The following is a 14,001-nucleotide window of genomic DNA, read 5'->3' on the forward strand; positions in this document are numbered from 1 at the left end:
TTAACCTCTTTTGGCTTATAACTCAGTCTCTTTAGGGAAAAAAAATCTTTAAAAAAAATATCTTTTTCTCTCTTCTCCTCTTCTCCTTAGAATTGTGTTTTAGGTATGCAGATGTCAGGGGAGGAAACACTTGGTGGTATAGTATTCCCCCGTCAAGAGATTGTAACATAAACCCTCTACTTCTTCAGGCTTTGTCACTGACATATTCAAAGCCCATCTTTGTGAATGAAAAGAAAACAGACTTTTACCTCTCAACAAAGTCTATTTTTTGCAAATAAAATGTGCTTCTACTTCCAGTATTTTCTTTGGGCTATGGATTTTAAAATTCTGCTTTGGAAGTCAAAGTCAATAAATTAATTTTTTGTTCTCTCTGGATTTTTTTGTTCGTTTTCTACTTTCTCTAAGGTGAAGTCTGGCTTTAATTGTGGAAAACTGAAGAATTCAGAAAAAAACATAGAAAAAGTTTAAATGCATTTCACATTCTTATTGTGTGATGCCACAGTGACTGGAGATGGAGTTACCCAGAGAAGTTTGCAACAGATGAATTATCTTTTTGTCTAAGATCCATTCCTTTATTGCTTTGTTTATGACTGTTTTCCAACATAATAGAAATCACCCTTTGCATCTCAGGGTAGCTGTAAAATGATTGATAGAAATTGCCAGTACTTCAGCAATTCTCTGCTCTAAAAATAATGCACTTCAGGATTTGCGATAACACCAGGACATTCCACTCTTCACCCCACATCAAATGCTAAAGCTGGCATTCTGAAACAAAGACAAATCTTCAATCAATTCCACAAAAATATAGTATTCTGAATGTTCTTGTTCTATAATAACATTTTCTTTCTCTTAAACCTCATTTTAAAAATGATGTAGTTGTTGAGTTCAAGTGCATCTACAGTTAAAAAATAAATAAAGAAAATGGAGGTAGAGTTCCTAATGAGCTCTGCTATGTCTAACAAGTAAACCTATTTCATTAGCAAAAACTTCAGAGATATATCAGTAAGAAGTTTTACACAAGGTATTTGGTGTTTAATGTCTGTCCTAGAAGCATAAATTTATATAGCTAGATATAAAAATCAAACTATCCCGAAGGCCTTTCTAGCTACTTAAATTCACCTGAAATAGGAATAGAAAGAAATAATTGTTTTTAAGAAATGAGTTTAATGTTTAGTTATTGTGCATATGTGGGAGGTGCCCAGCATTCTTATTTTCTTTTTCTGGCACTCTATGTTTAGAATTTCATGCAAATAATTTCTGGCATCGTGTGAAACATTCAGGGTAATGGGAAAGTGTCACAATAATGGAAATTTTTGCAAACCTTTCCTAATGCTTTTGTGCTATATTTAATCTTAGTAATTCAAAAGATCATTTAGTCATCATCTCCAACATTCTCAATATAACTGCTTCGGATAAAGTCTGGTTAAATGTTTCTCTTCACTTCTTTCACTTATTTTTTACATATTGTATATGTTCATGTAGGACTTTTATTTCCATATCTGACCTCCCCTCTATAATTCTTCAATGTGATTAATACTAAGCCTTCTGATAACGTGGCTCAATCTAAAGCAAAAACCACACAAACTTTAATAAGGCCAGCAAAAACGAACCAAAAAACCCTTGCTATATTTTAAATCTCTGCTTTAAATAATAAAATAAATTGGTGATTGTGTATATCATTGCTCTACCGAAGAGGTGAACATTCAAGTCATTTTTAGTGAATACTCTTTATATATTATTTCCTGTGCAAAATTTACTAGGAAAAAATAGCTTGTGGCAGCTATGATTTTGCCTTTACTTAAACAGAAATTACAGTTTATTAGTTAATTAATCTTCCAAGAATAAACACTGTTTTTCCCTAAATATTTTTTAACTTCTATAGGACTGAGCCAGAACAGTTCTGTAATCTCAAATTAACCACCTTGAGTGAATACAGATTAAACATTCATTGTGTGTGTGTGTGTGTGTGTGTGTGTGTGTGTAGTATTAGTAAAAAAAAAAAAAAAAAAAAAAAAAAAAACCTTACCAACATATTTGAACAATAACAACTTCTTACTGTGTTGTTAAATTGCACATCTGTGGACTTAAAAAAACAACAACTGATGATTATATCCTTCCCCATTAAAATTTGTACTTTCAGTTCTAGGGGAAACATGACAGTGATGATATACATGCACTTTCTATTGAGATGGGACTGTGCTTGGATTTATTATAGGCCTTAATGGCACATTTATAACTGAATGCTACAAATTTGGTTAAAACTCTAGTGAATTTATGATGAAGGTTTTCAGTGTTTAATCCTTTTCATGCAGATGACCTGATTGTCCTTGAGATGGGTTAAATTGATTAAATTTAAGTGCACAGACATGTGTCTACCTATGTTCATAATCCATGATTTAGGATTTAGACAAAATAATTTACTGGTCCCAGGTATGTTACTAGAGGACTTCATTCATTCAACAAACATTCCTGTTGGTCTAACAGATGCCATGTATTATACTAGGGACTAGATATGATAATTCAAGCAATAAAATAAAATTCTTACACTCTTATATATTTCACAGTCTATTAAAGAGGTGGTTTGATTAGTACATCTATTAAAACATGGAAAGAAGCGGTAATGAAAACATATAAGCCATTTAATGGGAATCCCAAACAACATGGAACCAACTTTGTCCTGCTGTAGTTCAGCATGGATTTCCTGAGGAAGGAACATTGCCCAGTGTTTGAAATAATAGTAGGAGTTGATCAAGCAGACCAAAGGAGATTGGCAGATGTGATACTGTGATCTATAGTAAGAAATATATATTTAGTATTTGTCCCATTTCTGGTACAGAACTCGTAACTTTTGGAATTTCCCAAATGATGAGAGTGATAAAAGTGTTTTTGTGATATTAATGAGGTGACATTTGTATCACCCACACACCCCCAGTGGGGGCTGATTGCCAAGATAATCCACCATGTGATTAGAAGGTTGGAACTTGGGAACTTTCAGTCCCATCCTCTGGCCTCCAGGGAGAAAGAGGGACTAGAGGTTAAATCATTTGTCAAAGGCCAATGATTTAATAAATCATGCCTATGTAATGAAGCCTCCCTAAAAACCCAAAAGGACAGGGTTTAGAGAGCTGTCAGGTTGGGACTATTTGGAGATGTGTGGAAAATGGCGCACCTGGAGAAAGTGTGGAAGCTCCTGACCCTCCCCACATAGTTTGCCTTATGCATCTCTTTTGTCTCGCTGTTCTGGGTTATAAAAGTTAAATCTAGTAAGTAAATGTTTCTCTGTGAGCCACTCTAGCAAATTAATCAAACCCAATGAGGAGCTCATGGGAGCTGATTTATAGCCAGTAGGGTTAGAAGGGCCTGCAACTGGCTCTGAAGTGCGGTGGAGGGCAGTCTTATAGGACTGAACCCTTAGCCTTTGGGATCCAATGCTACCTCTGGGTAGGTAGTGTTGGAATTGAATCATAGAACACTCATTTGGTATCCAGAGAATTCCCTGATGGTGTCGGGAAGCCTCCACCATAACGTAAATTCTATTACACACCAATGAACATTAGTTGAATTGGAACTCCATAGTTTTATTTTTCTATATATTTAGGATAGCTGATATTTTTTAAATGTTTTATAATCTGCATAGTGTTGCTTTTAATCAGAATTAAGTGTTCCATCATTGTGTTTTATTTTTATTTTCATCTAAAAATTTTCCTCAATTTGTACCTGTATGTCACTCAAACCTAAAATCAAATCAGTTGGAACTAAAATCTAAAATAATATGTAATCTATAAAAATGCAGATAAAAATATAAAATTCTATATTTCACAAATTTTTCTATTAAGGAGATGTAAGCAAAATTGTATTTTTTTCCTTTAATTGTCAGTGTATCCTTTATTCCCAATGAGTACCACATCTGAAGTCAGAAGTTAACATGAATTGTAATATGCTACAATAATTTGATCTGTTTACTTACAGAAAGCCATATCCTAGAAGATGTCAACAAGTGTATCATAGCGTTGAGAGACCAGGATGCTGATAATTTAGACCGTGCTGCAGGTGCTATCAGAGGACGGGCAGCAAGAGTTGCTCACATTGTCACAGGTGAAATGGACAGTTACGAGCCAGGAGCTTACACTGAAGGTGTGATGAGAAATGTTAACTTGCTTACAAGTACTGGTAAGTTTCAGTCCCCAATAACAGCTGCACTGTTCCTGATACTTGAATCCGTGTAGTTACCAAATATTCATACTCATAGCAAGCAGATCTCTGCCTGTGTTGCTTGTTTTGAAATGGATTGCTCTCCCATCTGATAGGTCCTTGCATCTTGTGGTTATAGGATTTGAAATTTATTTCTACAAGTAAATACTTTCATTGGGAAAAATAAGTCTTTTATAAATATATGTGTTAATATGTGTTATATGAATTACCCACAGGCCTTAGCCACTTCTGAATGTTTATTATGCCAGACTGTTAGGATATATAATTAGGCCAGATGTGATAAGTATGTAATAGTTTCCAAGTCCTCTTTAGCTGTATCATTGGTATCCCCAGGTTTTTGTTTACATTTCTTAAACAGCAAACTTCTCCTACATTTCCAGAGAAATGCTCTGTGCCTTCTTTCATGGTCTATTTGTAAAACAACATTTTGTTCTTTTACATAATCTTCTTTGATTACTTAAGAAATACAGAATCAGGATTTTGTTTTGGTGGCAGCACCCAGGTTAATATTTTCTAAATAAGCCAGTAAATGCTTACTTTGTATCACTCAATAAAAATGCATTCTTACCTTTAACACTATTGACATTTCTCCATGGAACTTACAGAAGCATTTGAATTCGTATGGATTTAGGAAAAATGAATATAATTTGAAGGAGGGCAATCAATTATTTATCGAAGTAATCATGGCAGAACCTTTTCCTGTGAAAACCCTTGTGCTGTGTGAAATCCTCAGGATGAAGTTTTCTTAGTAATTACCTCCTAACGCTAGGGTGATGGTGCACCCATGATTACTAAAATATTATAAATTCCATACTTAAGTCGTCAGTTTTATCTAGAGAATTGTTCCTTAGGTTATGGATAGGACATCAAATTTGGACAATAGTAGTGTACATTTTTTTTTAATGAAAGTGGTAGAAGGAATGAGGATGGGTGATTTTGTGGGGACAGGAGAGGGCCGCTTCTTAAAACTAAATGGCTAAGAGAAACATATCAAGAGGCAAAAAAACTTCAGTAGGGACTCGTTCTGAAGAGGTATACCACAGGGTAAGCTGAGCAAGGTTTGTAGAGAATTAATGATTAATATTGCTGTTTTCCTAACATCTTGATACAGAAAATCATTGATGAATCTTGGCGTATAATTTTCTCATGATCTCTTTAAAAATATTTCTAAAATAGTGAAACATTGAGGATATCCTAAGGAAAGATGGGGAGGGTGCATCTGCAACTCTTGGTGTTATATTTGTATAACAACTCAAAAGCCACTGGTGTTACAAATAGGGCACATGGTAGATCTCATGTGGCACGTACCACATACCACATCATGAGGTATGGCAATATATTTACTTGCTTAAGGAGATGATTGTGTTATGGGCGTTCTGCATCTCTTCCACAAACTAAATTTGACTGGTCTTTCCTTGTTGGTCAAATCAAGTACGGAGTCGTCTGATTTTTTTTCTCCTTTCTGAAAATGGAATTGTAAGTAAAAGAATGCATCAGGGTTCTCTTTTGAGCCAAATGAAAATTTCCTGCAGGGAACAGAATAGGTCAAGTCTACCAGGATTTTATATATATTTTGCCACTCTCTCAGTTTTGTAATCATATTAGTAATGTCTTGTGAACACTGTTATGGTCACAATATCTTTATGAAGTACCAAGTTTACAGGTTTAGTTTCCATAGGATAGAGTTTTATATCTGCTATGTGCCAAGAAGTGGAAATGAAATTCTAAACTGTCTAGAATGTAAAGTGTGTTGTGGGAACCCTGTTCACAATCAATTCTTACAATCTGAAATAAGAAAATAAAAATAAAGCAAAGTTATTTACACATTTAATTACAAGTTTGTCAATACCTCTATGATTTATAATGACCTTACGCAGTAATTAACCAATATGGCTACAAAATTCATTCATTCAGAAGATAGAGAAGTCCTTTTTCCTCTAATTAGTTGTATGTAACTTTAATTAAAATTCTCCAGGTAAATTATGTCCTGTGCCCCAAATATAATAAATACAGAATAATTCTGGGCTGTTCTGTAAGTCTCATTATTAATGTAACTATAATTTATGACTTTCCAATTTTGTCATTTTAGTTTTTCAGATAATTTTTTGGTTTATCTTCGGGGAAGGATCCTCATTTTTCTTTTATATGTCTAATTCCAAACTTTTTTCCAGTTTTTCTTGAAATTTATCAAAAGCATACCTCACTAAAGGGAATTCTGAGCAATAAATTAGATGAAAATGCTAATTAGATCCACTTGATCTTAACCAAAGTTGAACTATGTGAGCATTTTACCTCCCATAGAGATATTGCCTATGGAAAATACTTCCAGCTATTCTGTCCTCCATAATTAAATAACACAAGACGTTCATCTTTGTTCACATCTGCTCGTAACTTGGACTTATTATTTATAAATAATCATCAAATTAAGTAATTGGAAATGTCATGTTTTGTGTCATGAAGCCTTAATAGTTCACATTTTAGCAAGTGAATGGTCTACGTGGCCTGTTTTTCTTTTCTCTTATACAGTTTTCAGGTCTTGACCCTGCTTCCTGAAAATAACTTAATAAGGAGCTATTGTGAATTGTTTTTATTACTGAGACTTCCTTAACACTGCAGAATTTGCCTTAAAGTACTGTAATCAATGATGAAACCTAAGCCATGCTTATCTAAATCACAGAGTGTTTTTGGAATATTGCACCTTTGATTTTCATCAGACTTTGTGGCTCATTAGCACATTTTCAAGATTTGATGATCTTCGAAGTGTTTTCTCAGCATTAGGAAGTAGAGCTGCCCTGTTACATTTTAGGGATTTGCATTGTTCATAAACCTTAGCAGTTGGTTTTAAGTGAAATGTAGGCAGCATCTGGAATGCTGCATTTCATTCAACAGAGGCATGATTTTGTAATCTCCATGTGATATTCCTTATTCTGCCTAACTTTTCTCTGTTACGAAGCTTCTTCATCTGTCAGGAATTCCTGATAGGGGAGAGGAAATATATTAGCTTTTTTCTGTTAAATAATGAACTTTCTCAATTTTAATATGAAGGCTTAGAAGTTATATTCTTAACGCCAACTTTAGTTCTTTCATACTCAGCTGGGGAGAAACCTAAACAAAGAGGGGATTGATAACAGTATTTTTTGTATGTGATTTATGGACTCTTACCTAATTCAGAAATAAGCAGGCCCCAAAGCATCTGTTGAAAACCACCAAACTCCTCCTGGTTTCAATGTCAGTCAGCCTCATGGACCAAAACAGAGTAGGCACATTCATGAACCTGACCAAGACATCCTGGTGGCATCCACTGCTGGCAGCTCGTAGAAAAGGCAAGTAAAAGGTCATTCAAGTATTTCATCAGGCCCAAACTGGAAAACGTGGACCTAGAATCCTCCCCCTAATAGAATAGAGAAGAGCCATATGGTTGCAAATAATTTTGAGCCAATAAATATTTCCAAAATTTTCTTGTAAATTTTTCTTGTGGTCAATTTAAACAATAGACTTTTAAAATGAATTTTATATAAAAATAATTTAAAAATCTTTAATAGCAGTAATTCCTACCAAGTCCCTTTCATTTAATATTTTTCACATATGAATATCCTACATTTTGTAGCCAGATTAAAACATGTTTACTTACTTTTCTTATGTTTCATCTCTGGTCTATAACCTTAAATAATTATAGGAGAAAATAGAAAGGTTTTAGTTTTTGCAGTTTTTTCACTCCACAATCCAAAAGAGGTTGAAAATTAGTGGTCCATATACTAGATACGACTCAATATGTTGCAAAAGAATTTTTACGTATCCAGTAGAGTTTTGACCAATATAATTTTGTTTTAAGAATTAGTTTCTAATTATATATATTTATATATATTTCTAATTATATATATATATATATATATATATATATATATATATATATATATATATATATATATATTCCAGATTAATGGCTTTTCCTGATAAATGGGAAAGTCTAGCAACACCAGGGCAGAGTTTGCCTGGAGCTTGGTGATGTCTTCCTTTGCTTTGAGCCTGGGCCATAGTCTCCTGTGCTCCTTTTCATTATATACCTAGGCTGCTTCATTTAATTTATCTAGCTGAACTTTGTAGGCATTTGAGTTCACCTAAACTTGCATTTCTCTGTGTGTGTGTGTGTGTGTGTGTGTGTGTGTGTGTGTGTGTGTGTGTTTTCCTGGTGTGGGCCAAAGGCACTTTCTACTCATCTAAGTTGGTAGTTTCACATTTTATTTTCACATTTCATCCATCTTTCAAGAAACAGCTCATACCCCATGCCTTCTAGGAACTTTTTACTCGCTCTGGCAATAGTGAATTCTTTCTGGCTCCATGTACTGTAGATTTTAAAGGACTTGCCACCCAGTTGAATCATTCCAGACAACTATATGCTGTTGATGAACTCTTCAGATAGACTTACTTGGAAATGACTTTTCCTTCAAGCAGAATGTAAGTTAGAGAAGAAAAGGAAACTTGTTATGTCTTGCATTTCTTTATTTCTCTTTGCTTCTCTTCCAGACCTACCATTGTGTCTTACATGTGCTAGATTAAAACAAAACAAAACAAAACAAAACAAAACAAAACAGCAGAGCGACTCTTGAATTTTATGTATATGCCTGTACTAATTCCATTCCAGCAGTGGAAAATCTTTTCTTCTCTACTTCCCCTTTAAAATTATAATTATTTTCCAACACTTTCTCAAATGCCACAACCTTTGCATAGGAGCTTCTGATTCCCCTTCAGGTAGAAATAATTGCTCCATTATCTGTATTACCGTGGATGAACTTGTCCTCTAGTTAATGCTTATTTTACTTTTCCTTGTATCATAGTCAGTCACTTACACACATGTTCCCCCAACTAGATTATAACAATCTTAAAGGCAGACACCATATTTTATTATTTTTATATTTCCCAGTAGCATTTTACCTGTAGTAGAAGTGCCCAAGTCCCTTTACCAATTTAAAATTTAAAACTCACTACAGTATTATTCTGTGATACATTCTAATAGGGTTAAGCAAGAAAACAAGTTATCATCCCAGTTCAGGAAAAGACAAAAAACAAAACTCAAAAACAGTAAACTATGTCAAAGGCTGGGGCAGAAAAAAGGTCAGGGAAGTGATTAATTACTGTCCAGAGTGAGATATTAGCTACTTCCAGAAAACTTGGGGTCAGATGTTCAAAAGGTCTTTAGCAAGCTTTTGAACAAGAGATCGTGACTTTTATGTATTCTGTTACTTATAAGAACCCTCCTCAAACGGCATCTGGTGAAAGATCCCCCTGAACCTAATTTCACTAATGGTTCTAGCAAATCCCTTTAAGGGGTAGCAACCATGCCTTCAAATCCAGAAACTGTTGCCAGTAAACTTCCTTCCTCTGGTAGCAGTTTGAGACAGGACTCTCAGTTACATACTTTCTTACATTTAGCCTCAGCTCTAATCTGACACTCTTTCACATAGTCAGAGAGCATTAACAGGAAGCTTCTATCTGCAGATCATTTGGCTAACCTGGATAAACAAGCGTCTCCATGTTGGGATGCCAAAATCAGAAGTTAAATGACAGCCCAGCCTCTTTAAAGAAGAGGCAGATCCCATAGCTTCGGAGGTACTCCTGTGGCTCCAGGATTTGGGGATCCTGGGCTAGCATCATGGGTGAAAGAAAGCAGCTACTAGAACTTCTGAGTGGAAAACGTATTTTCTGCCTAAAGAGAACTGGATTTGAATAGGAACCATAACTAGTTAGTGGGCTGAGGATACTTCTTTATCTTGCCATTTTAATTAATTGGAAATATAAGCCTGTCAGGAGAGAAGAAGTGCTATAAAAACTGAAATCTATATATACCAGGGATGAAAAGGCTTTTTGACCTTTTTGGTAAGGTTAGGTCCTGAGAGAAGTACATGAAATAATCTAAAAGAACCACTGTTGATAATTACGTTATTAATAAAAAAGAATACATTCTGACATGGTAGAAGTTTTATTATCAAAGAGGAAATAATCCACCTGCCGAGTGGGCAGAGCGGTTCTAGAGGTCTCGTACTTCTTTAAGTCTGAAACTCCTACGACCAGGCTTTGATAAATGTTCTCCAGCCAAGGAAGACATTATCTGGAAAGAGAAATAGGTCACACCTTTCTTTCTCATCTTATTTTCACATACATTCAGTAAAGGGACTAATTCAGATTTATTTTATGGGCCTTTATGTGGTAGGGATAAGTAGAACAATAACTTATACGTAAAAGGATTAGGCGTGAAGTTTCAATTTCAGCTCTGGATTCCAAACAGTGGAATCTACGGCTAACTCGAGTAGAAAACAGACAAAGACACAAACACAGGAAGATAGACTACAAGGGATGCTACATATTAGAATCCAGTTAGTCATCCCAAAGAGTCGTCATTTGAGGTGCCCTTCCAGCCCTCTCTGAACATTTAATGCCATTATTGGCATTTCCATAATCACCGAGTTAGGAACACTGCCTTTCGGCATCTTGTTGCCAAACCCAAATTTCAGTGGTTTATAAATTTAAAGACAAGTATAAAATTCTCTATTCCTGATGGATGTATTAAATGAGGTATTATGATAACACTTGAAATCTAAGTATATTCCAGGGTGGATGTGCCTTAGCAGAATATCTGATGTGAATTTGATTCTGCTGCCAAGATAGTGGTAAAGGTAGACGTACAGGAAGCTGTGAAGTCTTGGGAAAAGGTGATGATAAAAAAAAATTATCCTTCAATGATTTCTTCCTTTACTCTTAAACAACAATGACAAGAAAACCCTAATGGGATTGTATCCTATTATTGTTCAAATGTACAGTGAAACTGTATCAAAATATATGATTTTGTTTTAAATCCAAAGAATGGGGAGTTTGACTTCATTTATTTTAAGATCTACTAAGTACTAAACATTTTTTGTAACAGCATAAACCAGCATCTTCTAAAATTGCAGTGTGTACATAGCCACTGGGAAAGAGTAGTGGCTATTTAAGGCCAGAGGGGTCAGAGGCTCTGGAGTCCTAAGCAGTGTTAGGTCCCTCCCAGCAATCCTGAGAGCTACGGGGATGAATACCTTCACACACCAATAACCTGCTAAACACACCCTTGTCACAGCACAGGAAGCTCTGGGCTAGGCTATTATCTACCAGGTAATCAGGCAATTAAGTCTCTTTATAGGAGAATTACTGTAAAATGTTTTGAGAACTGTACATAGTATATGTTTTTTAAAATGTAGACAAATATCTGGCAGGAGTCTCCTTCCTTCTACTCCATCTTGAAAGTCAGATTTATGAAACTAATGAAATAACTAACTCCCGTTAATTGTTACAAATATCTATTTCATGTATGAATAGCCCTCAGTTATAAAGAGAGTTAATTTTACTTTTTTTAGAGATCTTTATATATAGCCTGGAAAGTCTGGTTATATATTTATGGATGTGAGCTGGTAAAATTTTTATATACTCATCTGTAAAACTAAATTTGCGATTCAAGGTCACTGAGACTAGAAAATAAACTGAGGTGGTATGCCTCTCAGGTTTTCTTTCCTCTGGCTTTGAAGTGAGCATTAACCATGTGAATGTATAAATCGGATTGCATTTCTTTTGGTGTCAAGTAATTGGTGCAGATAACAGAGCTTAATTGGCAATGGTTTTAGCCATTTCATCTCCAGCCTATCTTTCCCAACTGTCTTTCATATCATTTTTTTTCCTGGGATTCTTTAAATGTCATCCTGGTTGTGTGGGCGTGGTCACAACAGGCATGAGGATGTTGCCACATTTCCAAGGTGAGAGTATGTGTAGTGAGTGAAGATTTAAGCCTTTCTAAGCTACATAGCACCTACAGCTGTGGGCAGAAGAAGGCAGTGTTCATTTATATCATTACGCTTTGTGGATATGAAAGCAAATGCTGAAAAATCCTATCATTGTAAAGAGAAAAACAAATTATCAGGCCCACATCTTCAAATGACAGGGCTATCTACAAGCTTCGTTAATAGATGTGACTATTTTCTTCAGTGAAGTCAACAAGTTGTTTATCATGATTGGGTGAGTTAAAGATTATTTCACCTCTTGGCACAAACTATAAATTTGGGAAAAGCTATAAGCATATTCTATATCTCAGGATTTTCAGTGGAGGAAGAAGGGATGATTTGACTGAAGGAAGAATTGGGTATTTTCAATGACAGCACAGTTGGGAGAACAAGACTGGGAGCAGATCAAGTGGAATAAACATTGTTCAGTTGTCCGTTAACCAACTCAGTGAGGATAGAGATAGTTCAAGAAAAAACAAAGAAATTTTATGCAACTGGAAATTCTTTCGCACTGTGTGCCCATGCTGATTTCTGCTGACATATATTTTCATTTCCCAAGTTAAATTTCCAAGCTAATGGTAATTTGCAACTTCCTCTTTCGTCAATTACAAAAGAAAGTATTACTGCTTAACAATCCCACACAGCAGGCTAAAGACCTTGGAACAAGTTTCTTCTGAAATGTATTAGTAACCCAGTGGTATCTTGGAAAATGTAATATATTCTGGTGATCATCCACCATTTACTTTTACTGTCTGCCAAAATCGGTAGCAGTTAAAGTTAAGTGAACAATTTATATTATAAAATTTCTCTGCTGATGTAGGGGTTTTTAAAAGTATCATTTATTATAAACACTGCTGGCAGTATTTCTTTAAGATTCCAGATATTCTAAAGTCTATGTTGATTGTAGGTTACAGTGATCTAAGAAAGGCTATGTGCATTTTTTTTTACCACTTGCCTCAAAATTCCTATGTAACTAGAAAGAGGATTTAAGAATATTGATTTAAAAAAAAGTAAACATTGAGGGAAGAAGCAGTAAATTAAAATATTGTACTTCTCTTACCATCTCTCCTACTTTATTCTTCCTTCTACCAAGTACTTCTATATGGGAATTGTTGTTATTATTTGTGTTTATTAACATATTTATCCTGGGGCACCTGGTTGCCTCAGTCAGTTAAGCATCTGCCTTCAGCTCAGGTCATGATCCCAGGGTCTTGGGCTTGAGTCAAGCTCCCTGCTCAGCGGGGGAACTCTGCTCCTCTCTCTGCCCCATCCCCTGGTCATGCTCTCTCTTACCCTCTCTCTCACTCTCTCTCTCAAATAAATAAATAAAATCTTAAAACATATATTCATCCTATCTTCACAATTGTAATCAAATAATTTTGAGACCAGGGACTTAAAATATGTTTCCTCCCCCCCCCCCGTTTTTTTTTTAATCTATTTAAAAAGTTAGCAAGAAGGCAGACTGACAAGATATATCTATCCCACCTAGTTTAACATCCCTTTAAAATAACAGTAAAGGGATGAAAGGGAATAAACTCATAGTAACAAATGCATGGGTGTGAGCTCATCAGGAAAAAACTGAACCCAGAAGATAGAAAGTATCTGGAAACATGCAGAGAGAAGAAAGATAACAGCAAACCCCTCAATCCAGAATATGCACAAACAGAGGTCATCAAAGAGATTAAGGTTCCATCTTGCCTGTTGTTGACTGGCCAGCAACACTGGATTCTGGGAAGCAATGAAGCAGTGGCCTCACATTCAGTGAGCAAATTAATTTGAACTCAGAATACTACATTCATCTAATGTGGGGCAAGATGAAAAGCTTTTTGTCTGCATAAGAACCCAGAATATCTAAGTTGCACAAATTCTTTTTGAGAAATGACTTGAAAAGACACTCAAACAAGAGGAAAAAACAGAAATAGTAAGAGATGGAAAACTGAAATTGTGAATCTAACTCAGGAATGTAATGGATAAAATGACAAGATGG

The 14,001-nt window shown here is 35.2% G+C and overlaps 1 protein-coding gene across 5 annotated transcripts in view; it reads left to right on the forward strand.

Moving 5' to 3' along the window:
* Positions 1-14,001, forward strand: part of CTNNA3 (catenin alpha 3) — a 1,641,479-nt gene that overhangs the window by 1,237,661 nt on the left and 389,817 nt on the right. For all 5 annotated transcript variants that reach the window (XM_045783571.2, XM_087863076.1, XM_087863075.1 and 2 more), the window contains one exon: positions 3,970-4,170. In XM_045783571.2, the coding sequence (XP_045639527.1) occupies positions 3,970-4,170 (201 nt within the window). The remainder of the gene's footprint in view (positions 1-3,969; positions 4,171-14,001) is intronic.

This window comes from Ursus americanus, chromosome 6 (assembly GCF_024610735.1).
Source record: "Ursus americanus isolate L20-20 chromosome 6, mUrsAme1.1.p, whole genome shotgun sequence".
Classification (NCBI taxonomy): domain Eukaryota; kingdom Metazoa; phylum Chordata; class Mammalia; order Carnivora; family Ursidae; genus Ursus; species Ursus americanus.